We start from the raw sequence: 26,647 nt of genomic DNA on the forward strand, positions 1-26,647 counted from the left end.
TGCTCAGTCACCCTCCCAATAAAATCACTCTCACTGTGTGGGTTCTTTTTGATGGTGGGTTTGTTGCTTGGGTTTTTGTTTGCTTGCTTGTTTGTTTGTTTGCTTGTTTGTGGGGTTTTTTTTGGTTTTTTGTGCTTGGTTTTTTTGTTTGGTTGGTTTTTTGTTCTTTTTTTTTTGCTTTTTTGTTTTTGGTGTTTTTCTTTTTTATTTTTTTAAAAGTGTTTCCTGTTGCAGCTCTTCTTGTGTGGCCCATTCAGGCTGTGTGGAGCTTGGCACTAATGCTTTGTACAGAAACTCGGCTAGTCAGTGCTAGGTTTTGCAATCCCATATGTGCTTCCAGCAACCCTTTTGCACCAGTTTCTGCAGCTTGTTCTGCTAGTTTAACTAAAGCAAACCTGTATTATTCTCTGCAGAATAGCTCCTAAAAGACTGTCACAAATGATATTACAAGATAAGGCTGTGGACCAGTGCAGAGAAGCATCAGTGCATGGACAGAGTGGTATTTAGGGAAAGAAATAATTGCTTGTCTGAGCATGCTAAATTAGCTATTCTTGCTGCCACAAACTAATTTGATCTCCCAGGACCCATTTCCTCAGCTAATTGGAACTTGAGTTGCCACACATGTAAATTCTCCCTTGCAGCTGTATTTGTTTCAGGCCAGCAGAGCAAATGCTTCAGGATGGGCTGTGGATGAGCATAGTGCCTCTGGTCTTTTAGAGCAGCGTTGGATTGATGCTCGTGGCACCTGCCACAGCCCTTTCCTTTCCAGCCCTTTCCAGCCCTGAGTCTCTGATCCCTGCAGATTTGAGCAGGGTGCTTGGGGAAAGGCTGCCCTACTTTTATGTCTTGTTATTTCCAGAACACTCCAAGCTGTTTTCTTGCTAGGAAGGAGCATGCCATGCTGCTGGAGGTGGGGTTGATGTTTGGGGCAGTGGTGCTGGGTGCAGTGAGGAAGGAAAGAGAAGTTTCCCTTCAGATATCTAGGGTGGAGGTAGGAAAGTGAATGTGCCTTGTGGAATTTTACCCTTGACTGATGTGTTACCACCCATATATGCTTTGGTGATGTGTTTGTATGAGAGAAATCCAAGCCTGTAGGTCCCTGGATGATAATTAAGGTCCCAAACAGAAAACAAGCTCTTCTCCTCTGCCTGTGAAACATTTAGACCTTATTTATCCGTGGATCAGTCTGATTAAATCAGCTTCTCTGGCAAATTGATTCTCCCAAATGTCCTTTTCTGAAATGGCTATTTTAGGGTAAACGTCTCTGTGTAGATTTTATAATACTTTGCTCAAAGCTGATGCCTTTTTTTCCCCAAGGACCTGGTGCAGATCCAAAACTGATGATGGATGTAACTGACTGATAACTGCGTGTTACAGGTCTACATTTCCTTCTCTTTGGGAAAATTGCTTCTCTGGGGAAGTAAGAAATGTAAATCTGGTGGCACCAAGTTTTGAAACTTCCACGTGGGTATGTGCTAAAGTACAGGCCTGAAGTGTGGGGTGCCTGGCTGTCCTCATGGTTCCCACTCTACTTGGGGCTTTGCTTGCTCCCTCCACCTTGTGGAATTCACCAGCTGGGGGTGAGGCTTGTGTACTCCCAATAAATGTTGAGGTCCCCCACGGTGTCTGCAGTTGAGCTTTTTTCCAGGTACCTTCCCAGGAACAAATGCTTGGACTGGCCAGAGAATCCCTTTCACATTTGCTATGCTGTAGATTAGCACAGAACTAGGGAGAGAATTTGTCAAGTGCTGACAAACAAGTCGATACTGCAGGATGGCCAGAGCGTGGAACAGAAACTTTCCTTCACTTAGCAGTGAAGTGCTTTGGGTTCTCCAACCTTTATCATTTGTGGTCTACTTTTCTGACAGCCAAGTCTTTCCTTGGCAGCCCTCCATGGATGAGCAGGTTGAAGTGGCTTGCTCTGATAGTGGGCTTAGGCCTGCTAGAGCCTTCAGCTCTGTTTATAAGCTCTTCCCATACAGACAGCATACAATGCTTTGTCAGTCTCTAGCCTCTCCCTGGGAAAGACACACTGGGTTGTATTTTCAGCAGGCCCTGTGAATGGGAGCTAGCTGGCACCTCATGTCCACACAAGGTGCAGCTTTCACACCAACTCCATGTGGTGAGAGCCACACAACTATTTCAGTTTCAACATGTCACCAGCTTTAATTGGGTACTTGAAAGTTAAGAGCAATGATGGGTTTTACTGCATTTCCCATGTTACTTAGGTATGATAATTTTCGTGGCTTGGTGGCTGGTGGAAGTGCTGTTCTGTGCTGGAGCATTCTGCACTGCCTGAGTTGACTGTGCCATCATATGTAGGTGTGCTGGATTTCCATGAGTGCCTTTCCATGAGTGCCTTCACTCAGATTGCATGCAGCAAGCACTTCCCTTTACTTGCATTTAGGGTTGAAATGGCTTTTCAGAGGTTCCCAGCACTTGTAGTAGTTTTTATCTAGGCGATTTGAGGTCTGGAGGCCCCATTTCGTGACAGCAAGGCTGAGGGATGATTCAAACATGAAGGCCTGTTGGGAAGAGGAAAGGTAGGTTATGGTAAGAGGAAAATTTTAAATCCAGGCAAGGTGTCTGCTCTACCACAAACAGGATTTGTATACATGGTCCAGTAATTCCAGGTTCTCTTTTCAGCCTGACCAACTCAGGGAGAATGCTCTTCAGATCTGGCAATGCAATGCTGGAATTAGTCAGGTCTCAGGAGTGACTTTGGACTCCCTGCCTGCCTAGGAAAGCCAGGTTGTTCCAAAAGCTCTAGTTCAAGCTCTGTTGATGGTCATCATTAGATCTTAGGGGGTAGAGACAGGAGGACAGTCAGGGTGTTTGCTTCTTTGCCCATAGGCTAAGACAACAATGAAATTCCCAGCTTCCTGCTCAGGCAGCAGTACATGTGAGCAGATGATCAAAGCTGCCTGGCACTGGATGTCTCCAGGGGAGCTCCTGGGAGCTGAGCAGCGCTCACTGGTAAGGGAGCTGAATGCTGCAGCAGTTGGTTCCAAGTACTTTTCCAGCTTGCCAGCAAGAAGTGACAGTACTAGGCTTTAGTTTAGAAGTGGGCACTACCCCAATTCTTACGAGCTCCCTTGGCTCCTTACCATGGTCCCGTCTGCGACCCGCTCCGGCTCCAGCTTGGCTTTGCTCGCCTTCTCGAAGCAGTCAGCGTCTGGCCCGTGAGGGGTCATCATGCTGTGCAAGCTGCCGCCTCCCGGCTGGAAACCTTCCTCCTTTGCTTCATAGTGGCCTTTGATGAGCCCCATGAACTCGCTCATACAGTTCCCTGCAGGAGGCAAAGAGAAGAGGCTGCAAAGAACGGTGCTTGGGAGGGATCACAGACAGGCTGTGAGCTCCTTGAAACCCATGAGCTAAGCTGGGCCAAGCAGAGGGTGCACTGGAAGTTTCTAGACAGGGTATCTATCATGCTAGGGGACATCAGGGATCCTACAGGCTATGCTTGTAAAGTTGTACAGGATTTTACTTCCTGAATTCAGAAACAGAGCTCCCTGATGAAGGAAGTTCATTAGAAATCACCTTAATGAAGGGGGTTCCACCAATCCCTAAATGATGTTGTTAGACCTGTGCTTTTCCTGCCATCTTGAGCTGTGTTAGTAACACACCTGCATAAGGACTGCATGGTGTAACCTGATTTTACAGACTTGGATTAGGGATTGTGAGGCGTTGGAAAGGAAGTTCAGGAATCACACCTGTGTTACAGACACAGTATACCTGATCAACAGTCTTATTAGAGAGTTTGCTCTGCTGTCCCAGGTTATAAGCAGGAAATTATTTTGATAATCCTCTTCTACCACCTCTAGTGCAGTCAGACACTTCACTACCTTATGCTTTTAATTAATACATTATCTGCCTATTTCTCTACATCTACTGTATGCCCAAAGACAAGGAGCCAAATCTGCCCTTCCCTGAGGAAGAATAACTTCCAGTAGACCCTCTGAAACCACTAGAATAACATACCAGAAACGTAGGCAAGGATGGTTATATGTAATTGTTCAGTACTTACTGAGTTATGCTCCCTGTAAGGAAACTATTTAACACCTGTCATCCAAGCTTTCAGCTTTCCTACACCTGATGTGACTAAACAATATGGCATCTTTCTTCTCAGCAGTTAGTTTTTGCAAAATCAGGACATGCTTCCCTAGCTATTTTATATATAGCCCTTTTTAACCACTAGTTCAATCCTTGTTAAGTACAATCCAGAGTCTGAAATGTTTAACAGCAAAACTAATTTAGCTCAAAGCAGAGTTGGCCTATATATGTACGCAAACATTCATTAATTTTCATTCCAAGTTGTCAGTGTCTCATATAGGACTGGATAGTTACGAGATTTTCATTGAACCCGCTCATGTACTGCACTTGACGCATTTAAACTGCAGTACAGACACTGAGAGCTGGATACCAATTTGTCTGCAACAGAAATTTTAATATCTCTGAGGAAGACTGGGCAAGTAAGTAGGAAACAAGCCTGGAACTTAGGAGATGAGCAGAGTCCAGTCTCTTTTTCACTTGCAAATTTCATATGTGAACCCAAACAACTTAAGTGTGCCTCTGTTCCATTAGTTAAATAGTGTTGTCTACAAGCAGGATGCTGTGAAGTTAAAATCTCTTAGTGGCCAGTAGGTATTAAGTACCCATCATCATAAGAATCACATAAGCACTCTCTCAGACAGAATTTATGTATGCCCATGGTATAAAAAGTGTATCAGGGTTTTTCAGTCAAGGTTCAAAAGTACTTAGGAGTAATTCACAGCCTCTAAGGATGTAAATGCAGCCAGGAGAAGTCAGTATTTACAAGCTGTACAACCCCCTTAGTATGTGAAATTGTTACAGTGTCTAAGAGGAATACTTTTGAAACACCATTGCTATACTTGGAGCAAAGTTAATGAAATGTAACTCTTGAGTGCATCAAAATTCTCTGAACACAGGCTTTCCACTGCACCTGAGGAGAGTAGGCAACAAAGGATTTCTGGCAAGCAAAATAAGCCCCTGGTGAAATACTTGGAGAGAAGGGAGTTCAGCAGAACTGAACTTGTTGGAATTAATATGGCACTTCTACCCCAGAGTTGCTCAGTCCTGCTATTCCTCTCTTAATGCAACAACATTCTCGTCACAGCACTAATTGCAGAAGGAATTAACATGTGCAGGGTCTTGGTAGCTGACAATCACAATGTGTGCCTTACTCACTCAAGCTCTTCCTCTCCATGGCTGGGGTAGAGCAGACAACCAACCTACCCATCATGAATTTAGTGCTCCAGCTTCTGGCTTATGCTTGGTCCAGTGAGTAGCTATGGCAGCCACAGCTGTCCTCATGGGTGCTCTTAGATCATCACAACATGGACAAGAGAAGGAGAGCTCTTTCTGCCTTTTAGCTCAGAAGAAGCAAGGTTGAACAACTTCATATTTGTTATGGCTCACAATGCATCCGTGTAAAATTAGCACAGCACTGCTGATGAGCAGCAACTTCATTGAAGTTAACCAGCAGTGTGTCTCACCTCCTAGGGTCTAGGAAAAGTGTCTTGGCACTATCCCAGCCAGTCAGGAGATGTGTTTTCTTGTCACCTTCATTATTGCAAATGAAAGTAGAATAACAGGGCAGGACTTTGCCTGTGGAATTTACTCAGATGACTGCAAAGCTGACTGCTATGTTTGTAAGTGTCCCTAATTCTGCTGGCCTCCAAGGTGTTTGGAAATAATTTAAGTGGCAGAAGGAACTGGCTGTTAAACTGTGGTTAGTAAGTGTGCAAAAATCCTCTCAGCACATCAAAATGACCACAGCACGGTCACTTGATATCTTCTGGGATGGAGCCTGTTAGCTGTTGGTGTAAAGAGTGCTGGATGGCCATGCTTTCCTCCTCAATCTCACAGAGCAGGGTGTCTCATCCTCTCCCTGGAAGGGCAGTCCCATGTCCGGAACTGGATTTCTAGCATCCATTCAATGCAACATGTTGCCATGCTCTGCCAAGACGAAGCCAAAAAATTGCCAAAAAGAATCCAGATCTGCAGATGGCAACCAAATCCAAAAAATACCAACCAACTCCCTGCCTGAGAAGCCAATTCCTCATCACTGGCTTCTTAAATGTGAGCAATACGTCCATCACTGTACTTCAGGTGGTGAAGAAGGGCTGTGGAGAGCCAGTTCCCTCCTTTGCTGTAACTCTGATCTCACCACACCAGTGCCAGCTCTACATCCCTCTGGGCTTCTTACCACTTGTAATATGATATTTCCCTTTCTCCTGTTCTTTATCTATGTACTCCAATGAGATATTAAGTGATTCATGGCTGGGTGGCAGGACAATGTCTGACTCATTTGTACAATGCCAAGTTCAATATGCACCCAGGCTCTGTGGGAGCCCCTTGAGTACAGATACATACACCTATGCAGAAGCCCATCACCTCTGAGTTTTCGTGAGATGCTTTAAATAGGCACATCTTTGGATTTGTCCATTTTCCAGGGAGGACTGACTGACTCCAAGAAGCTGACTAACTGAGCCAAGGACAACAAACCAAACTGCTGCTTCCCTGCACATGCTCTCAAACAAATGGGGACTTGTTTCTTTCCTGCAGCCCTGGGCAGAGCCAGGGAGGCACAGACGTACGGTGGTAGTAGGGGGGGCGGAAGGTGTTGTTGGCCACCCCCCAGCGCGGGGGGAAAATGACAAAGTCAGCGAGTGCCACGCCAGCACGGGTCGTCTTGGCTGTCAGGACAGTGAAGATGGAAGGATCCTGGAAAAAAGCAAAGCAAAAAGGAATGAAATGGAGCAGGGCTCAGAGCTGTCTGCTCAGGTCACCCAGGTGGTAAAGCTGACTGATACAGCCTCTCCCTGGCCTAAACACTTTTGTCACCTGCACCTGATAGTGTGGATGAGATGTGGGACCCTGGGGGACAGCGCTCAATTCCATGCTGCACATGGAGGATGAGGAATGGGTCTGGATCGTTCTTTCTTTGAGCAGCTTTGACAATCCTTCCCATCCTGGCCCTCGTAGCTGGCAGCATAGATGAGGAGGGTGGACAACACTGCAATATGAGGTACTGCAATTCCAGGAGCAGTCTCCAACACTCCTACCACAAAACCACACCTTTTCCTTAGCCAGTTACAGAGGACAGGAACATCTGCTAGAGGCATTTAGCCTCATGGCCCTGTTAGCTTACAAATGGAGAAGAAATTGCAGAGAAATTGTGGCTTATTGAAATCTCTAGTCCAGTAAAATTATTTTCTGGGCTTTGATCCCAAACCTGTCCTTCCCCTGGCAGATTTTTCCGGAGTTTTAAACAATACTTTTGGTTGGTTCTCTCACTAGAAATGCTCCAGTTTCCCTTGCATACCCATTTGCATTGCTGTGGACATCTCATCTCTCCCACTGGACTGGTGTCTTTTTTAGATGAGTTGCTTACATTAGTTTTGGCCTTAGTTATTTTCCATAAAATCTAGAAATTATTGCAATAAAAGCTGCCAGCTCTTCAAAATGAAATTCAGTGCTGGACTCAGAGGAACCAGAGGAAGGAGCCTGTCCAATAGCAAGAAATAAATCAAGACAAGAATTTGAAGCAACGGTGTTTTTGCTGAGTTGCACAGTATATGTTGGCATCAGTATTCATTCCTCCTCCAGGGCAGAGAAATTCTATGCTAAGCTGCACAGAGCTGTTTAAGAAGCTGATCAACCTCCAGTTATGTCTTTGTACCACAAAGGAGGATGTCTTCTCCTATGAAATCTTGGTTTGGACCCACGGAAGGCAGCACAAAAGATTTCACACTGTTTCTTAGAGCACAACATATTTTCTAAGAGGCGCAGAGCCCCTGGAGCTCAGGGTGGGTTTGGGTGGTATGGTGGCCACAAAATTTTGCTTTACCTTGCCCAGTTCCAGAACTTACCGCGTGGTCAAAAGCAACAGCATTAATGACCATGAATTTTTCCAGGTGGTATTTGTATGGCGTGTAGTTCCCATGCCAAGCTACAACATTGTAGGGGGAGTAATCCTAGCAAAGCAAAGAGACAGAGGATTACCACACACAGCCTTCCAACATGCTGCACATGCGCAGGATGCTGCTCTTTCCCAAGTGAAAAGTGGCTTTAGTACTGATGGGAGGTACACTGGCAGCTATTTAAGCACAGCCCAGTGTTGTGAGGATGAGGTTTTCCTCAGCATTTCTCCTTGGTGAACCTCAGCCTTCCCTCTGGAGTTTGGTTTCTAAGAGCTTTTCAGTGCTCAGGCAGTGTTTGGACAAGGCCAGCTGCAACACCAGCTCTGGTAAGGAAACTCTGGATTTCCACAGTAGCACCAGCTCCTCATTTCTACATTGTCACCATAAACATTAGAAGGCAAAGACACTGTTGAGTTTTTGGACAACCAAGTCTTCACAAACACTTTTTTTCCAGACTGAGGATCCTCAGCTAGGAAAATGAATGACCCAAGAAGGCAAGAGCTCAGTTCTGCTCCAAATAAGTGAGCAGGACTTTGTGAGATGACATCCCTGCTGCTGAGCTGCATATCCCAGGCCATGCACTGGCAGTCACTGCGCTTCAGTGTTAGCTGTTCTCCCAGGACATCCTCACCTGCTGGGCTGCAAACAGCTTGCCCTGGTACTTGCTGATCACTGTGTAGCCCCCTGGCACCTGGCGGTCCTCGTACCACGCCACGGGCACCAGGAAGTCACGCGGGTTGGCCAGGCCATTGGCTCCTGGGAAAGAAGAAGGACAAAAGGTGACAAAGCTCTTTGGGCAATCTGCTGGGGAAGTGAGAGGCTGGTGCCATTTCCTGGCTTTGTGGGTGCCTTTCTGTGTTCTGAGTGGCCCAACTGCTTCTTGGCCCACCATGGAACCTGAAATTGTCATCTACTTCTTGTGCTCCAAAGAGCAGGTGATTGTAATTCATCCTAGCATTCAGGTCCGTGCTCCCTTTGTGACTAAGAGAGGTTTCACCAGTTGCCTTCTGAACAAGATTAGTACGTCATCCTCAATTAAAGGCATGTAACAACCAGGAATTAAGTGAAAAATGGAGGATGAATTGCTCTCTGTTCCTGGACACCCTGCTGACAGGATGCTTAGCCATGCAGAAGTTACCAGGCATGTCACAAGGGGGCCAAATGCATTTCTGAATGTTAACAAAGAGAGCAATAAAATAGTGATACCTACAGACTCAGGGCATACTGAGGGGCTGCTTAATGTGAAGAGTGCATTTTCAAAGTGCAAAGCACCATGTGGGTGCTGGAGCATTCTTCTCCTCGTTAGTGTTATTGTTACAAAGTGGTTTTGAATTTCTTGGATAAAATGCAGACATTACTACCTGCTGCTAAGGTTTAACAGTCACTGCTTTTCTCCCGCTGTCACTTTTTACAAGTGAAAAGTGAAGTTAAAATAAAGTAAGACTGAAATACAAAGGATCTTAGTCTCTGAGGGGAAGGCGGGTAGATGGTGAGAAGAGGAGCTCTTATAATTACCACCTCCTGAAAAGGTTTACAGGCAAGTGCAGACTTTTTCTTTTCTCCAGAAAGTAAGCCTTATAATAGGTTCCTGCCTTCTGGAGACAAAAAAAACCCCCAAAAACTCCAAACCAAAATCCAAAAGAAAGTCTAACTGTGTCTGAAAAACTACCTAATGGGAAAACTTATTACAAACAGGCTGGGCAACCATATCAATAATCAAGTGGAGCAGGCACAGATAAGTGGGGGATGGAAGAAAGCTGCAGCTGACTAAAAGGCAAGCTGCTGAAAAACACTGTAGGCTCCATGTGGAAAATGATATGCCCAGAATGTCACACAGAAGAGATGCTCAAATGGGGTTCCACTGAACAGCTGCAGATTGAGTTGGCTCTCCACTGAAAGAAGGACAAGCTTCACTTTCACCACGGCCATGAGATAAAAATGCCCCTGAACGCAGATGTGCCATGCCAAGCTTGTTACTGATTGATAATACCAGTTAATTTGCTTGAAGCATGGCTAGTCCTCTAGGTCATGCTGAGAACTAAAAATATCTAGTGGGGGGGAAAACCCCAATCCAACCTAAAACTAAAAAAGCAACGCCAAAACACCAGTCTGAAAGTGGAGAACTGTTAGCACTGGTTTTGTAGTTATTTTAGCTGTTACAAAAGGAGTTTCACTTCCCTTCCCTGGGACAATCTTAGTGGAAGCAAGCAGGAGGTGTTTTTCTCAGCAAGATAAATTTGGAGGCCAGTACCCAAGGGATGGGGAAGGTGACATAACCTGAGCTGAGCACTGCCAGAAAGCTGACTGGGCAATCACAATGTGGGCAGCAGGCCTTCAGATGCCGTGTCCCCTCACAATATCTTTGTCATGGCAGCAAGAGGCTGTGCCTTCATGATCTGTGACCCTGCACAGAGCAGGAGGCATCTGGCACAGAGGATCTGTGATTTCTGAGAGCTAGACCTGCACTCAGTGAAAGCAGATCCTCCCCAGCACCACCACATGGGGATGTGAATGTCTTGCTGGTCCAAGTCCTGTTCTGCTCATTTTATTGGTTTCTAATTCTCCAGAGGAAGCAGTTTCTGACACTAAAGCACTCTAGAGCTCCAAGGTTCCGCTGTTAACAGAAGCAGGGGGAAAAAACCACTTGATTTAAGATAAAATGGGCCTCAGGAATATCTCATTTTCAGCTGCCTCTGAAATCTGCCCTTCCTTTTACCAGAAAAATTCTCTCCTATCACTCCAGTTTATGCCATTTCTGTAAGTATGAGGCATCAGTGGTGATGGCCTCTTGGGTTTCTTTTGGTAGGAACAGTTTCAGAGCCAGCAGATGGGGACACGCTGACCAGAAGTGAAAAGAAAACAATAGGAAAGAGGGTGGGGGACAAATGGTTCCTTCAGTGCCAGGGGAATCTCTGGACAACTAGTGTGTCACATTTTTTGGGCTCTTCTGGGAAATAACAGTGCTGGAATGGAAAACAAGTCTTTGAAGGAGCATGTGCATGGGAGGATGTGATGGATTTGGGCTTGTAATTCATGCCTGTCCCTATGGAATTCACTGTAGGTGTAACAGGAGATCATTACCAATGGGTCCCAGGTCAGGCAGCTCGAAGTGTGCCCCATACACCTCCAGGATGTAGCCTCTGGTCTCTCCAAACACCTCCACGCTGAAACGCATTCCTTGCTGGAAAATGAAGAAAGACACTAAGATACTCCCAGGACTTTGCTGACAAACCATGAGCAGCTGAGTGCAGGAGTTGGCTTGCTCCAACCTCTGGCTCTGAGCCACAGGCAGGGTGCATTCAGCCCTTACCTGGATGACACAGATTTCATTGGGCTCCACTAGCATCTTCCCAAACTCAGTTGTGATGAGCAGTTTTCCTTGCTGGGGCACTGTGGAAACAAAATGCAGGCAGAGGATCCGAAGTAGTGTGGTGATTGCCACCTTCTCTCTCCCTGTCAGAGCACCCAGGCTCCAAGGAAGAGCAATGGGCCCTTCTTGGCACAGTTACACAGAGAGTCTGGGCTCCCATGCAGGCTCTTGCAGCAGAGAGCCCTGCATTGGAGCGAAGCTTCCTGACCAGCTCCATCATCCCCATGTCACAGAAGGTACTTGGATGAGCCAAAACTTCATGGCCCCTTGGTGTAAGGTTTGCACCACAGTCCAGATAAATGGGATTTGATACATTTGGGTCCATACCTCTCTGTCTCACAATCTTCGTACAAAAGAGTGCACGTACCCATGTTTGTCAGGACTGTGGCAGTGTGAGATGTCTGGGACTAACTGCTTCCTGAGGGTAGAAGCAATACTCTGCTAACATCTGCATTGTTTTCCATGACTGTTCTGGCACAGGAGAGCTCACATTTTGACTTGAAAAACTAGCAGATTTACAAAACCTGCCCTGGCACTTTTACTTCACAGTAGTGAGGGAGCTGAGTGAGAACAATTTAATAGCTATTTGATGGAACAAATGTTCCTGTTGGTGTCCCGAAGGCATTCTTGTTCCTTACTCAAGAAAGATACAAGCAAATATCTGCCTTCTGATACCACTCAGAATATTTTTCAGCATGTGTGGACTTTATGTGTCAACCTCCATGCTCACTGTGGCAGTCTGGTTGCCTGAGGCTGGCACAGCATGGGAGCTAAGCTGCCGTGCCAAATAATATTGGGCTAAAGCAACAAAGGCATCCAACTGTAAGCTGTTCTGAAATCCTGAGGTTTATGATTTCCAGAAAGCCTCTGCCTGTGGCGTGTCTAATACCAGTCTGGGGAGCCCTGGGAAATGATCCCTGAGGAAGCTGGGTCACTGCTCAAAAAGCTGAGGTCTGGCAAAGGAGCAGAGCTGGTGCCAGACCACCAAATCTGCATGGCATGGGGGTGAAGCCAACCCTCTCCTCCAAATCTTGGCTGTAGAGCCCCAGGCTCTGGAAGAACAAAGAGGCAGGCAGGTGGTTGCCCAGGTAGAACCACCTGGAGGAACAAAGAAGCCAAAGCATCAACTCACCAATCAGGAAGTCGCCATCAGAATTATAAAGGCATCTAAAGAAAAAAGGAAACAGTAAGGTTAAGGTGCCATAAGCCCATGCATTTGTGCACACTACAGCCACAGCTGGGGAGGTTTGAGCTGGGAGACTGACATGGCAGAGTTTCACAGATTCACAGAATATTCTGACTTGGAAAGGACCCACAAGGATCATCAAGTCCAGCTCTTAAGTAAACGGCCCAGCCTGGAAGCAGGATGTTCTCTGACCTCTGCCAAGTCCCTGCCCTTGTACTCATGGGCACATCAGCTATTGTAAGCTGGGGAGTGGGGCTCATTTCCCCCCTGAGCTGCTGCAGGGAGCAGCAGTGCCTGCTGCATGTGTGTTCAATTCTGAGGAGCAGCTGCAGGACCTAAATCCAAGACACCTCCACCTGCTGCATCCCATGTCCAGCTGCCTACTTCTCTTGGTGGTTCCTCAGGCACTCCTCCAGTGTCTGACCACAACCCGCTGTGGACATGGAGAACACGTTTGCCTGTGCACACAGGAGCACAGGACATACAGGGACGCTGGGAGCTGGACTCCAGGTGGTGGCAGACAGACAGACAGCCTGGAGCAGCCTGAGCCCCCAGCACAGCGGGCACTGACCTGTCAGTCATGGAGGTGTTGCAGACAAAAATATGGACGGCGATGCCATTGCGTCCTCGGGGCTCACCAGCACCACACAGGGTGTGCAGTCCCTGCAGGCAAACCCGAGGCACCAGCAGTGAGCAGAAGGCAGGGCAGCAGGGACAGCCCTCGTTCCTCCCCTCTCCCCTCCCTCTGGCTGGGTCTCACCTCCTCTCTCACTTCCCACACTGCCCCCAGCCTTTCTCTGCGTGGCCCTTTGTCAAATGCACTGAATTCATTTTAATATAATAAAGGTTTCTTAAAATCCATGTAAGCTGGTGTTTTCCAGCCAAGGGTCTGGGGAAAACTGAGGGTTTGGGGCTTTTTTCTTTCTTTAAGAGTTCCTTGAAAGTCAATGAAGAAAATCAAGCACACTGCCAGTTGCTTGAAATCTGCAATCGTCTCTTCTCTCACAGATGCTCTGCAAGCCCAGTGGTTTCAAACCTGCCAATATTACCCCAGGTCTGAGCATCTTGTGTGCCCTGCCACCCCCTGAGGGGAAACAGAGATGGAGGATGCCCAGGTGCCCTGGTTCCCCAACTTACACTGACAAAGTCCATCTTGTTCTGAGGGGCTTTGGGAATCTCAAAAGGTTTCCATCGCAGCTAGATTGCAGCAAACAAAAAACAAGAAGGAGGTGCCAGTGATCAGAACACAAATAGTGGTAATTCAAAAGAGAGTAGACCCCTGTCCTTCCCCTGCTTCTCCTTGCTGAGCTCTTTCCTCTCTTTCCTCATTGCCTTGATCATCTGGTCTACAAGTGGTTTTGTTGTTGCTGTGGGTTTTTTTTTAATTAAAAAAAATTATTTGGGGGGGCTTTTAAAATTTTTAATCATAATTTTGTAAAGTAATTGGCAGGCCTGTGTAGTGCCAAGGTCAAAAAAAATCCTATTTAAAATCTGTCTCTATTAACAACACTTTTGAGAGTGAAAAAATTCAGATAAGCCAGCTTTCCACAGTCAAATTGTTATGGTCCTGTGCTCCATGCTAAATGATTCAGTCCTTCTGTGACCCAAACGTGACATTTTTGTTTGCTCCACCTCATTTTCCCCACATCCAAAGCAGAAATAGCTCTGCCTGCATGAGCAGGAGCCATGAGCGGCACTAATTACTTCTTGCAAAGCCTATTGAGGTCCTCAGGCAGAAAGTGCCAGAGGAGTCCAAAATATTTGCTGGATTTGAATCCACCTGCATCCTCTCACAAGAAGTTCCACAGTTTATATTTGTCTGGAGCTTTTTTGTTTGGTTGGTTGGTTGGTTTGTTTTTGTTTGGCTGGTTTATTACTGTGACATTTGTTATTGGTATTTGTTTTTTCCCTGCCTGTCAATCATAGTTTCCCTTTGTAATCTCTGTTCCAGTCTGGAGAGCTTTCTTCTGTTTCAGCATTTCTTGCTCAGACGTCACCCCATATTTTTTCATCACATTTGACTCCTTTTCAGTTCTGTCATCTTTTGTAATTCTGCCATTGTCCTTGGGTAATTTTAAAGGGTCATTTTCCCCATTGACTTCAATGGGCTTTGCATAAGGTGCCTCCATATGGCATCTTTTTAGATGGATGAGGACTGCTGAAGCTCCTTAAGTACCCGGGTGAAACACAAAGCATCTCAGGGCAGAGTAGGTGCTGTCCAGCAAAGTGAACCTCGTCTCTGGCTTTGCTTCAGAGAGGATAAGAAGGAAAGCAGGAGGGTGGCTCCCACTTACTGCCAGGAAATAACTCTCCTGGATTTGGTGGTTGCCATTGAAAGTGGCAAGAGAGGCAGTGGGCAGGGGCTTTGCTGCTGTTACCTTAGACAAAAAAAGCACTACACATAAAAGGTTTCAAATGCTTGAGAGCTGAGCATCTTGGAATTACTGTATTTGTAAATAATCATAAAGGTGCTAAAGGACATCGAGGATGGATGAGGTGATAACAGAAGTCATTGGAGCTTTATCTGGGAAGGAGTACCAGAGGCATGTAAATATGAGCCTGTCACTGCTCCTTGGTCAATGGCTGGAAAACATATTCCAGCAGATCCAGGAAATTATTTAGACAAATGGTGAGGCTGCCGGGAGGCTGGAAATTAGCTGATCATGATGCATCAAAGGGCAAAACCTGAGAGAAGTGAAAACCAATGACCATGAGATGATGTTGAGAGGAGAATGGCAACAGATTAGCAAAACCAAATGTTCTGGGGCTGGCAGGGAAGAAATCATGATTAAAGACAATGGCAAGGCTGTAACAGAGGAAGACAAATGCCATCTCTCTGTTTGAATCTCCAGAATGAAGAGAGATTTCCCACAAGGGCTGCAGAGAAATGGGCTGGCAGCCAGCAGCCTCTCCAAAAGCACAGGGAGGGAGAGGATGGATGGCAGAGACATGCAGCTGCTCTGCTGGCTGAGCTGGGGCACGAGAATTTCATGGGGGGCACTGAAGGAAGGAGAAGAGAGAGCAGATTAAAGGTGGCCAGCAGGAGTTCCAGGGGAGCTGCCAGGTAGCACAGATCTAACCCTGTGGCACTGTAGCCGTGCTGGGAAGCAGCACAAGGATCTGTCAGAATGGGAAGCAACAAGCATGGAGGGCTGTCCTTCCTTGGGGGACCGTGGGGAGGAACAATGGACAGGTGGCAAACAAGACCCTGCTTTTGAATTGGTCCCAGACCCCCAGGAACCCACGGCTCCCTCAGACCTCTTGCAACTCAGTGCCTTTGCACTTCTGGTTAGTTTGACATTTGACTGAACTCCTGGCAGGACCAGGGCTCCTTCCAGCATGGTTACCTGGTTGGGGTCAGGCTCAATTTCATCCCAGTCGTGTGTCAGGTGGCCCTCCTCGAGCGGTTTGAAGGGTTTGTGGCAGACTGAAGGCAGGATTCGATACAGCCAGCTACAAACAAGGAAAACACCTGGGTTAGCCTGAGGAAGAGGTCAAACCCTCTGGGTGGCTGCTGGCTGATTGAGCTCCTAGAATAACATTTACATGGGTGGCAACTGGAACAAGAGGTTTATTAAATATCAAATTAGTAATATTAATATTAAGATTACATAGCAAACAACAGCTCACAGCCAGAGGTTTCCAGAGAGATGGCTTTTATTATGGACTCTAAATACAAACTTGTCCTGCTTTATATAGGTGAATGTCTATGTGTATTTACACATAATTACTTACATGTAAATACACACAATTCACATTCACCCAATTGCATAGGAAAAAATAAAGATACAGCCTTTTCTGTTGCTGAAATACAACGATCTCACAGTTGGAAAAAGAAACTTGTTTAAAGCAGCTACAAAGCAGCTCAGACAAGGCAGGGATGAGCAGTGTCCAATGGAAAGAACAGAGGAGCTCTCTGGAGACAGCCTGTATCTGAATTTGGATGCCTTACAAAAAGTAGCATCCCTTGCTTGGTTGGCCATGCCCACGCAGTAAAGGCCAGAGTTTTATGTGATGTTTCCTGCTGCTGCAGGAGGTCCCCCCATGCCTCTGTCACTGCCTGGGACTGTCACTCTCCTTCCTTGCTGCCTGCAGGGGCTGTGGGCCCTGCCAGCACTGCCACTCCAGCATCCACACACCTTGCATGCTGCAGCCAAGCCCAAATCTGAGCTTTCAGTCAGGTGAGAGAGCAGAGGGGATCAGAAAAGCCTGAGCTAGGCAGGGCAGCCCATGCTTGTGATGTGCTAACAGTGGTGGTTGCAGTTTGGGCAAGTGGGAGAGGGGAGGAGGGAGCTCTTCCTTGAGGGCTTGAAAAATTCCATCAAGGACAACTTCGTGCAGCAAACAATGATTCATCGCTTTCCCACGCACACTGAGAGCTGGCACCAGCCTGGAGAGCAGAGGCATCTCAGATGATGCATTTGCCTTTCATTTGAACAAGCAGCAAAAGGGACAGAAGATCCACAGTGGGAGAAGCAAAAAGAGAAACCCATCTTCTGCAATCTGGTTATGGCTGGAACATGACAACCGGGACAGAGCTCTGGGAAGCTTGCTGCTGGCTGGAACAAGCTGTTCCCAGCACTGCTGAGGTGTTAAAGATCATGCTGGGTCCTGGCACTTTTCTGAGGCCCTGGGCAGCCCCAAAATGGGAACAGACTGATCTAGCAGCTCACTGGCCCCAACCAGTGTGCAGGAACATCCCTTAAGAGGAAAGAATCTTTCTCAGAGGCTTGGCTTTGACACTGTGCATCATCAATTGCTCACCAGTGCCAGGGCCAGGGGTGATCTCTCCATAGAAGCAGCAGGGCTGAAACCCCGAGGTTGTTTCACACAGCACGCATAACCCATTCAGGACTCCGTGGTCCCTCTGAACATCCCCCTCCCTCCTCATCTTGCTCAGAAAACCACTTTGTTTCCCACCCCAACCACTCCTTGCTCAGCATTTTTTTTTTAACCCACTTTCCCCACCAAAGCCTTTTCTCTCCTCACCCGTGGTCTTCTGTCCTTGGCCCTTTCCCAGAGCACAGCAGAGGTTTTGTACCTTTCTGGGCTTGCAGGAAGCAGTGCTGGCCCTGAGGCAGCCCCTCCCCTGCTCCCCAGAGCTCAGCCCAGTGCCACATCCCCCCAGCGCCGGGGTCACGCTACCTTCTCCTGTTGGTGGCGCGGGGGCAGGTGAAGGCAGAGCCCGAGAGCTGCTCCGCGTACAGGCCATAGGGACACACCTGGGGGTTGTTCTGCAGGGGGACAAGGAAAAAGGAGTGAGGCAGTGCCATGGAATGAAGCCTCCAGCAGAGCACTGAGCTGGGCACCCTGGTGCTGTAGGGTGCTGTGCTCTCCTGGGGCTGTGCTTCAGCTCCAGTGCTTGCGTGTTCTTGCTCCTCTGAGCACCAGCCAGACCCCAAACACCATTCCCACACACCACAGAAGTGCCCTAGGGAGTCAGCACAGCCACTGAGGCTGCAATAGGGTAAGCTGCAAGGGGCAGTGCTGCACAGGGTTAGAAACAGGGAATTATCAGGGAAAAGGAAATACTCCCCAGTGAATACAGACTGAAAAGCACACTAGTGTTGAGCACAAACTTTCCTCAGACCAAGGGTTCAGAGGGGTTATCCCAGAGCATCATGTCTGGCTGCCTTTCCAAAAGGCTAATCAAGACACAGAGGCTGAATGCACTGAATTCTCCATTCTCCTGCCCTCTGCCTATGGAAGCAGTGCCCAGAGCAGGGGTTTTGGTGTTGTACTGCTTCCTCCTGACACTGCTGCTTGCTGCCCAAGAGGGTCAGTGACCTGTGTAGGAGCCTTTGCTTTCCTGCAGGGTTTCTGCATAGTGAGAGTCCTCCTTTGGAGTACAAAGGGGGCATTTCCCCCTTTGCAGAGCTGTGGGTACAACTAGCACAGGTTTTAGCAACCCTTATGAGTTCGTAACTGGAGGACAGATTCCTCCTTTTCAGAGAACAGAAACTAAGCATTTTGATCTAAGTAGGCCACCATCTATTTGTTTGAGATCAGCAAGAAGCAAAGATATGTGAGAACTGCAGGAAACACCCCAGTGGGACACTCATAGACCATTTGCTATCCTATCTCCCTCCTGCAAGGTCTACTATAGCATCCTGTATCCTGCTGCTGAGCAGAGCAGCCATCCATACAGCATCAAACCCTGCCCTGAGAGGTGGGCAGAGGGGAGAGCTAAAGCTCTCAGTGTGTGTGTAGCCTCCAGCCCTCCAGCTCCATCTTGTCAGTACGGGCATGCAGTGAAGCAGGGGGATCAATAACCCTTGGAATTTTTAACTTAGCCAGCACTACTGCAGATGCCAGTCTTATAAATACTGCATCGGAGAAAGGATCCACTCCTGGGACTGAAAATCTTTTTTGTCTAACTTGTTTTCAGATTTTTCTATTAACTCTTTTGATACAGAGTCCACACTCTGTCCAGATAAGAGCACCTCACCCAGGAGTTAGAGGAGTCTGCTCTGCAAAGTGGTGCTGCTGTGCAAATCCTCAAAGAGCACATCCACCACATCCCACTGCCTTTTTAGCAGTCACTATTATTGATCTTCCAGTTTTAAGTGCCTCTATCTTCCATTTTTTCTAGCCAGCCTCAGTAACAAGACACTGCACCAGCCAAACCTGAACCAGCACAGCAGTTTGTCTTTCTTGCGAGCGCACCGTGGGCTGCCATGCACACCTAGGGGACATTTGCATTCACCATGTCCCTGTGTTGTGTGTTAGTGTCCTCACTGGCACAAACATGCAAAATATGAGGACTGGGGAAATCCAGGAAACTCACGAAAAGCAAAAGTTGAAAAGGTCTCCATTTGACCTTAATTCTACTGGCCTCTCTGTACCGATGGGGAAGGGGAGCACCAAGGGATGTAATTGGCAATTGGTAATTAATTGGTAATTAGCACCAAGTCATAGAATCCTAGAATGGTTTGGATTGGAAGGGACCTTAAACCAACCTGCCATGGACAGGGTCACTTCCCAATTGAGCAGGCTGTTTAAAGCCCCATCCAACCTGATCTAGAACATTTCCAGGGATGGGCTGTTCACAGCTTCTCTGGGCAATCTGTGCCAGTGTTGCACCATTCTTGTAGCAAAGAATTTCTTCTTAATATCTAATCTAAGCCTGCCTTCTTTTTGGTGAAAGCCATTCTCCCTTGTCCCATCCACTACATGCCCTTGTGAAAAGTCCCCCTGCAGATCCCTTGTAGCCCCATTTGAGTACTGGAAGATGCTATAAAATCTCCCTGGAGCCTTCTCTTCTCCAGGCTGAACAGCCCCAACCCTCTAAAACTGCCTTCATAGCAGATGTGCTGCCATCCAAGTCCCAAGATTTCAGGAGGCCCAAGGGAAGCCATAGGCAGCCTCAGAGTGTGTGCTGGTGTAAAGGAGACCAGCACAAAAGGAGGTGAGAGAGGTTTAATTCTTCAGGGTTTCATTTCTCACCTTTGGGCACCAAGAGGGCAGCACCACATCGGGTGCAATTCCTTCCCTTAAAACAGAATGACCCCATATCATTTATTGTCATCAAATTTGTTCAGAAGTTACTTTTAAAATTTAATCTGTCAGTTAATTACGACAGGTATTTATTTATGCCCCTCCCTACAAAGAAGCTTCTCCCCTGCCAAAGACTTGTATGTCAGCTTCATTGAACCCCATTCCTACAGAAGTTGTGAAATCTGCCTCTCTTGCATGAGCATATCTCTCTGCCAATCTTCAAATTTCTGCTCTGGTTTAATCCAGAGCTGGTGGCTTCCTTCTCAGTGTGGCTGAGTCACTTGTATTGCAGACTCCTTTAGGAAAAAAACCCCTGTTGCTGAGCAGAGGTAATTTAGGCAGGTCTTAACACCCAAGGTGAAACTTGGAAGCTCACAAATAACTTAAAATAGAAAGTATTAATGGAAATCTTCAGTTCTGAATTCTGCCAGCATCTTATTATTCCAGTCTTGTATAAAGAAGACTCCTGGAAATTTTCATGGTGGCAGAGAGAAAGGAAACATGTTTAAATGAAAAGGAGCCAAAGGATTAGATAGTCACTCAAGAGTGCATTTTGATAAAGCACTTAAAAAACCCTCAGTACCTGTCCCTCTGGTAAAGCTCCTGGGCAGCGTGGATCCTCAGAAGCATGTTCATTTCCAAATCCAGACATGTACTGTAAAACAAACCACACAGCTCATCACTGTTTTGAAAACACAATCAAAACCTCTCCCAACCACCCACCCATTGCTTTCCCATGCATTTTTCCAGGCTCTTTGTATGAATTAAGACTTTCTCAAGTGATCTGCTTGCATGTTGCCGCAGTCCATTTTCACAGCTCCTGGATTTGCTTTGTTAGGTAACTATATGCTGGGCTGGGAAGCACAGACAGGAATTGCTCTCCTAAGGCTGCATGTCTATTTTGACAGCATTCTGCTCCATGGAGGTACTTGAGAAATAACCCAAATATCACATATACTGTCAGACTCAAGGACAGCAGGATGATGGATAGGGTGTGTGCTAGCACCATTCACGTTCAATCTGATTTGCTTCAATCATGGCAGTTCCAAAATCTCCAGACTGCCTTGCATATTTGCTCACTGGGTCCGCAGATTCTTAGGGAATGAAACTGGGAATCATTTGGTTGGCATGCCTTGTGATAAATCCCCATGCTCAAAGAAAAGGTCAGGATGTAGATGGGATGGGGGATGAAGAGAAACACAGCCAAGTTAAACTGTGTCACTGATCTGCCTACAAAAGCGTTGTCCTGTTGGGCATGAACTGTCCACCATGGTAGTAAACAAGGATTAATCCATTACTGGGTGATTTTCTGGGTCTCTAGAGCAGTGAATTCCCAAGATGGAACAGACTTACACATCCTGCCATACCTGCAGCTGTCATGGTCTGAGCATGGCTAAAAGACACAGGATAGGGTGGGTGCAGATCCCGGCTTTGCAGCACAGGGAAAAGCCCTGCAGCAAGCCTGAGACACTTAAGGGAAGCAGGAATAACAGAGACCTTGGCTTTGCACTGTCAGAAATGCAAATACAGTCCCTTCAGATGCTCCAGGAAGCCACAGAACAGCTCTGTTGAACTCTGCATGGACACAGAGGTGTTTCCTGGCAGCGGCTGGCGGTTCAGCCCCGTGACCTGGGAGGGAGTTAAATATTAATGCTGCCCTCTAACAACTGCAGGAGTGGTGGGGCTGCTCATCAGCCTTCAGACAGCAGTGCCAGGATGGCAAAGCCCAGGAGCCCTCGGGCTTGGCTGTCACACATCCTGGCTGTCCCCAGCACTGAGCAGCCCTGGCAGGCACAGGGACAATCCTCAGCGTGGTATGACCCCCGGGAGGCACAGGTGTGAGATTAAAGCGGACAGACCTGGTTATAGAAGCCCCTATAACCTAGTTTATTTTATATATAGCATTACAGTGCCTGGATTATTCCCCCCAGGGGTGCTCAACTTGGGCAATTTGCAGCCTCCTTATAATTTTCCCAGTGTACCAGACACTCAGAGAGCAAGCCTGAAACCTCCAGAGAAATCATGTGTTTCCCTCAGGCTCCTTTCAGCGACCTGTAAGAGAAGGCCATTCCCAGGGGGCCCAGGCTGGCTCAGCCCTGCTCAGTCTGAACCTGAAAACATCCCGGTTTCCCTCGGTGCAGGGAGGATATTTCTCGCGTCTTGTAAATGAATATACATCGCTAGGAGCTGCTCTCCGCCGGGTTCTGCGAGAAGCATATTGATATGCAAAGCAGTAGGTCACCTAAGCAGCCTTGGCAAATGTATTGTATTGGAACATTTCCCCCCCGCCCCGTTTTTCTTCCCCCCTCCCTCCTTTTGAACGGAAATGCAGCAATATCTGATGGGACTGCAGCAGTTCCAGAATTAACTGAGACTTGCACACTGCATCCTCCTTCACCGGTAACACTGAGCTTGTCCCAGCATTTGCCTTCGGGCAGCCCTGTGAAAAGGGGAGGAAAGAGGGAAGAGGACGAAGAGGGAACAAGCTGATTTTCTGGAAGCACAGCCAGCAAGGTTGGACAGGCTCTGCTGAATGCTGGTGGAGGGCTGGGAGGGGACAGCCGGCGGCTCTCCGGAGGGTTTGTGCCCCTGGCAGCGCCGTGTGCTCCCCGGGAAAGGCGGCACAGAGATTTTGCTGTGACAAATCCATCCCTTGTCCTTCGGGCTAAAAAGCTGGGGACCTCCACATCTGAGCTGCCCATCCACATCCCCAAAAGTCCCTTTGCCTCTGCTTGCTGGGCCAGAGGAAAGAAAGCGAACCAGCTCGGCAGCAGCAGCTGCTCTGTGCCCCAGCACAGCGATGGCAGGGGCACTTCCCACTGGGCTGGGAAGGATGCTGGGATGCAGAGCCGCTGCCTTCCCCGGCTGCACCAGGGGCTGCAGGGGGTGCCACTGCCCCGCTGCCTCTGGGGGGGGGGCAGCAGAAGCTGCTGCATCACTGTTGGGTCAAATAAATTCTTTCTTGCCAAGAAAAAAAAAAAAAAAAAAGAGAAGAATTCTCAGGTAACTGCATCGAGGGCTGAAAAAAAGACATTGGCAGGACTGCAGCCACTGGAGGGGAGACGCCTTGCTGGTGATTTATCACCCTGAGTGTGGCTCCAAAACTTTTGCCTAGAGATTGGATGTGCCTTTTCTTATTCCCTGTTTCATCTTCTCTTTCCCGGTGGCATACCTCAGAGAGGCTTCTCTCCTCTACATGCCCGTAGGGAGTTGGTGTCAAACATTATCTGGGCTCCCAAAAAACTGTGCCACATGTGCTCCCTGCATGCCTTGGGATCATCGTGCTCCAGGGCTCTGGGGCACCATGCAGGGACCCTGCTGATACAGGCTGGTGGGAGCAGTGGTGAAAGGGCCAGGCACATCATGGCCTCTCTCCCTTCCCATCCTCCAAGTCTGTGACATGTAGCCAAAAGTATTATTCTCAGTATTTATTATGTATTATTTATCTACCTCCCACCTCTCATTTCCCAGTTTGTGCTGCACAAGGTGCCCCCAAGCCAAGGGAAATGATCTCTTTCTGCCTGCCCAGCAGCAGAGCATCCTTCCTGGGCTGAGAAATCTGTGAAAATGGAACCCAACCCTTCTCTGTGAAGTGGCACCATGATTTGAATCCCAGAGCACTTCCCCCTACATCTCTGCCTGGCCTCTACAGTTCCTAGGTAACTTGTAGAAATCTCCAGGCTGGGTAGGTTGATGGGCACTATTGTAATTGAGCAGCTGGTTTCTCTGTTACACAAAATAGTCTCTGTGGCTCTTTGTTTTCAGCCCTGCTTTTAACTACTGTTGTTATTTTGTTCAAGATCCTGTAGATTTTTATGCCAACAGGACCTTAGGTATTCATCTGACTCCACTTTGGTTTTTGTTTTGTAGTTTTTCGATAAAATGAGAGAGATAAAAGCCCAGCACACCATAAAAAATTCAGCACAGCTCATTGATTGGAATAACTGGGATGTAAAGCAGAGTGCTCGCAATGGGTGTCGTGCTCTGACCTATAAACCATAACCTTTTGTTCTCCAGATTAGACAGCAGGCATGGGAAAAATGCATTTGAAGTCTGAACACATAGTCTGCAAAGCAATTAAGACCCTTCTTCAAACACTGCATAATATATTTCTCTATCAGCTCCTGCTGCAGGACACAGGGAAACAACATTCCTGTCTCAACGAGAAACATGGCACTTTTTATCAGCTCAGTCCAGTCAGCCCTGCAGTGTTTAACACAAATGCAGAAACATTGACATGAGCATTTGGGGCAATGGACAGAGCAGGTCTGTCACCCTCTCTGTGGGCTCCTCAGCCTCCTGGCAGGCTGAAGCCAGAGCACACAAACCAGAGCTCTGCCCCGGTGCTGCAGGGCCAATATCCCCAGACAGAGCTGCCACCTCCCCTGACATTTCAACATCCCTGTGCTCCAAAAGTGCTGGAGATGGCCCAGGGCCAGACCTTTCCTGAAAGGACCTGCTCAGCTCTAGGCTGGGATGTGACATCTGCAGACAGCAAGAGAGAGGGATAGATGCCAGGGAGTGGAGAGGAAGGGTAAACAAACAGTTCTGGAGGAGAGCTGCCAAGAGAAGGTGAAGCAGGTGACATGGTGACGGGGTAGGGACACATGTGACGTCCCAAAGAGGAGCTGCTGGCAGAGCAGCCTGTTCCCATGAGCAGCTCAGGGCAGACCCACACTCAGCCTGCAGCCACAGCCACGAGGGCCAACAAGGTGTTAGGGCTGCTAGGAGTGAGGCAGAGATGGACATGGAAGATGCAGTCACAGCCATGACATGAACCGGCTGGATCCTCATCTGGAATGGTGCAGGGACAAGGCTGTCCTGCTGCTGAAAGAGGATAGTGAGAGCTGGGAAGTGTCGTGGACAGGCAGGGAAGAAGCACGGTGAAATCCTACTGTTTGAGGAGGCAGGAGTCCTCAGAGGGGAATGAGCACTGTAAGAGCACGGTGTAAAATAATGAGCATTACAGAAGGTGGGGAAGGAGCGCACTCATGTATCTCCAGGACCAGGAACAGGCTTAGTAACAATTACATCCCAAAAGTCCAGGGAGGAATATGATGATCCTACACAAGTTCCTGAGACTCACCATGTCCTGGGGTGAGGCCTTGCCCCTCCTGCATGCTGCAGCAGCTCCTGCACCCCAGTGGCCCTGGGGCAGCAGGCCCCCCATAACAGTGGTGAGGTGCTGATGAGATTCAGGGTTGCAAATCTCGTGTTCCTGTGCTTGAGCCACAAATCTCCCTATCACACCCTTCTCCCAAAGCTGCCCCGTGCTCTGGCAAATGGTGCAGGGAAAGCTCCTGCCAGCTGCCCTGCTGGGGCCGGGAGAGGAGGGCATGGCCACAGCCTGGCTGCTCCAGGTGCCCTGCAAGGGGTACTGAGGAACAGCCCTGAATGGAGCCACTCCCGGGGCTGCCGGGATTGCAACATCTGGGCAGATGTTGCCAGCCAGATTTCATAGGCTGAGGGGGAAACACCCCCTGGCAAACAGGACGGGAGGAGGGGCACATGCCAAAGGTGGGGAAAGGACAACTCCCACCATGAAGAGGTCCTGACCAAGAATGATTTCCAAAGGAGGTGAAGAGGGAGAGAAATGCTTATTTATAGATGAAACACAGCAAAATACTTCATCCCAATAAAGCTTTAAAAACACACCTTGACACAAAAAAGAGGGGCACGATAAAATGAAACTGCCCCAAAGAATTAGTGTGAGCAGAGAAAAGGTTTCTAGAGCCAGCACTGGTGGGTTCCAGGCACCCAGCCTCTTACCTGCAGGCCGGTCATCCTCTCCTGGTTGTCCTCCTCCTGGAGCAGACACAAACCCCGAGCAGGTATCTGGCCAAAGCAGCCTGGCAAGCAAAGCCTGCTCACTGATCAACTGAGCTGGGCTGGAGGCAGGCTGACAGTGCTGGGAGTGAGAAAGTCCAAGGGAATTTTCAACCTGTTTGCTCAGCCCAGTGTGTGTTTAACCAAACGCCCTTCTCTGCAGAACCAACCCCAGGATCGATCTGAACAAACAGGGGGTGAGGGGGACGACTGCGTTTCCTCATCGTCCCTGATCCCCCTTAGATGTTAAAAAAGGGGTCAGAGCTCCCACACATGGGGAGGGGGAAAGAACAAGGTGTTTAGAACCAAGAAAAGCCATTCTGCAACTGTTTTATAAACTTCTTTTGTAAATTGTACCTCTAGCAATTTTCAGACACAACCCTTTAAATGTGTAATGAATATTTGTTCATTAATGCTTCTGAGCTGGGGGATAGAAGAGATCACATCTTCATCTTGGCGAAGGTAGTGATATTTGGGAAACACTGTGTGGCAACATTACACAGCATTTTGGGGCCAAAAGCAAGGGAGGATTTTGTATTCCTGTGATTAGAGCTAGCGTAAGGGGAACTTACAAATTCTGAAATATTAATATTCTTCAAGAAAGCTGTTGCTGGGGAAGAAGTGGCAGCAAGCATTTACCTACAGAATACTAATGAAAGTAGCTCTGCACTCCAGAAGTTGCAGGGGAAAAAACACAATTGATTTTATTTGATTTTTTTTTTTACTTTGAATTCCACATCCCCCTTTAAAAAAATAAAATAAAATAAAAAGCAGCATTTTTTCCATTTCCATCACCTGCTCTGCTTATATGCCCTGCTAGGA

The 26,647-nt window shown here is 47.8% G+C and overlaps 1 protein-coding gene across 1 annotated transcript; it reads right to left on the minus strand.

The window, feature by feature from the left end:
- Positions 1-194: 194 nt before the first annotated feature.
- Positions 195-25,926, minus strand: HGD (homogentisate 1,2-dioxygenase). The gene is made up of 14 exons (XM_005486103.4): positions 25,769-25,926; positions 20,583-20,654; positions 17,648-17,736; positions 15,850-15,955; positions 13,640-13,699; positions 13,074-13,165; positions 12,449-12,483; positions 11,257-11,336; positions 11,028-11,127; positions 8,578-8,702; positions 7,896-8,000; positions 6,621-6,747; positions 3,108-3,289; positions 195-2,525 (listed from the first exon to the last, which is right to left on the minus strand). The coding sequence occupies exons 1-14, from the start codon at positions 25,781-25,783 to the stop codon at positions 2,394-2,396; spliced, it is 1,320 nt and encodes a 439-aa protein (XP_005486160.1). The 5' UTR covers positions 25,784-25,926; the 3' UTR covers positions 195-2,393.
- Positions 25,927-26,647: the final 721 nt, after the last annotated feature.

This window comes from Zonotrichia albicollis, chromosome 2 (assembly GCF_047830755.1).
Source record: "Zonotrichia albicollis isolate bZonAlb1 chromosome 2, bZonAlb1.hap1, whole genome shotgun sequence".
In the NCBI taxonomy this organism is placed as follows: Eukaryota; Metazoa; Chordata; class Aves; order Passeriformes; family Passerellidae; genus Zonotrichia; species Zonotrichia albicollis.

Excerpts from the sequence above, each read along its gene's own strand:
- HGD (XM_005486103.4), bottom strand. Across the intron at positions 12,484-13,073 it reads AACACCTCCATGACTGACAG|ATGCCTTTATAATTCTGATG; the intron begins GTCAGTGCCCGC and ends TTTTTTCTTTAG. Across the intron at positions 6,748-7,895 it reads CTGTTGCTTTTGACCACGCG|GATCCTTCCATCTTCACTGT; the intron begins GTAAGTTCTGGA and ends GCTTTTTTCCAG.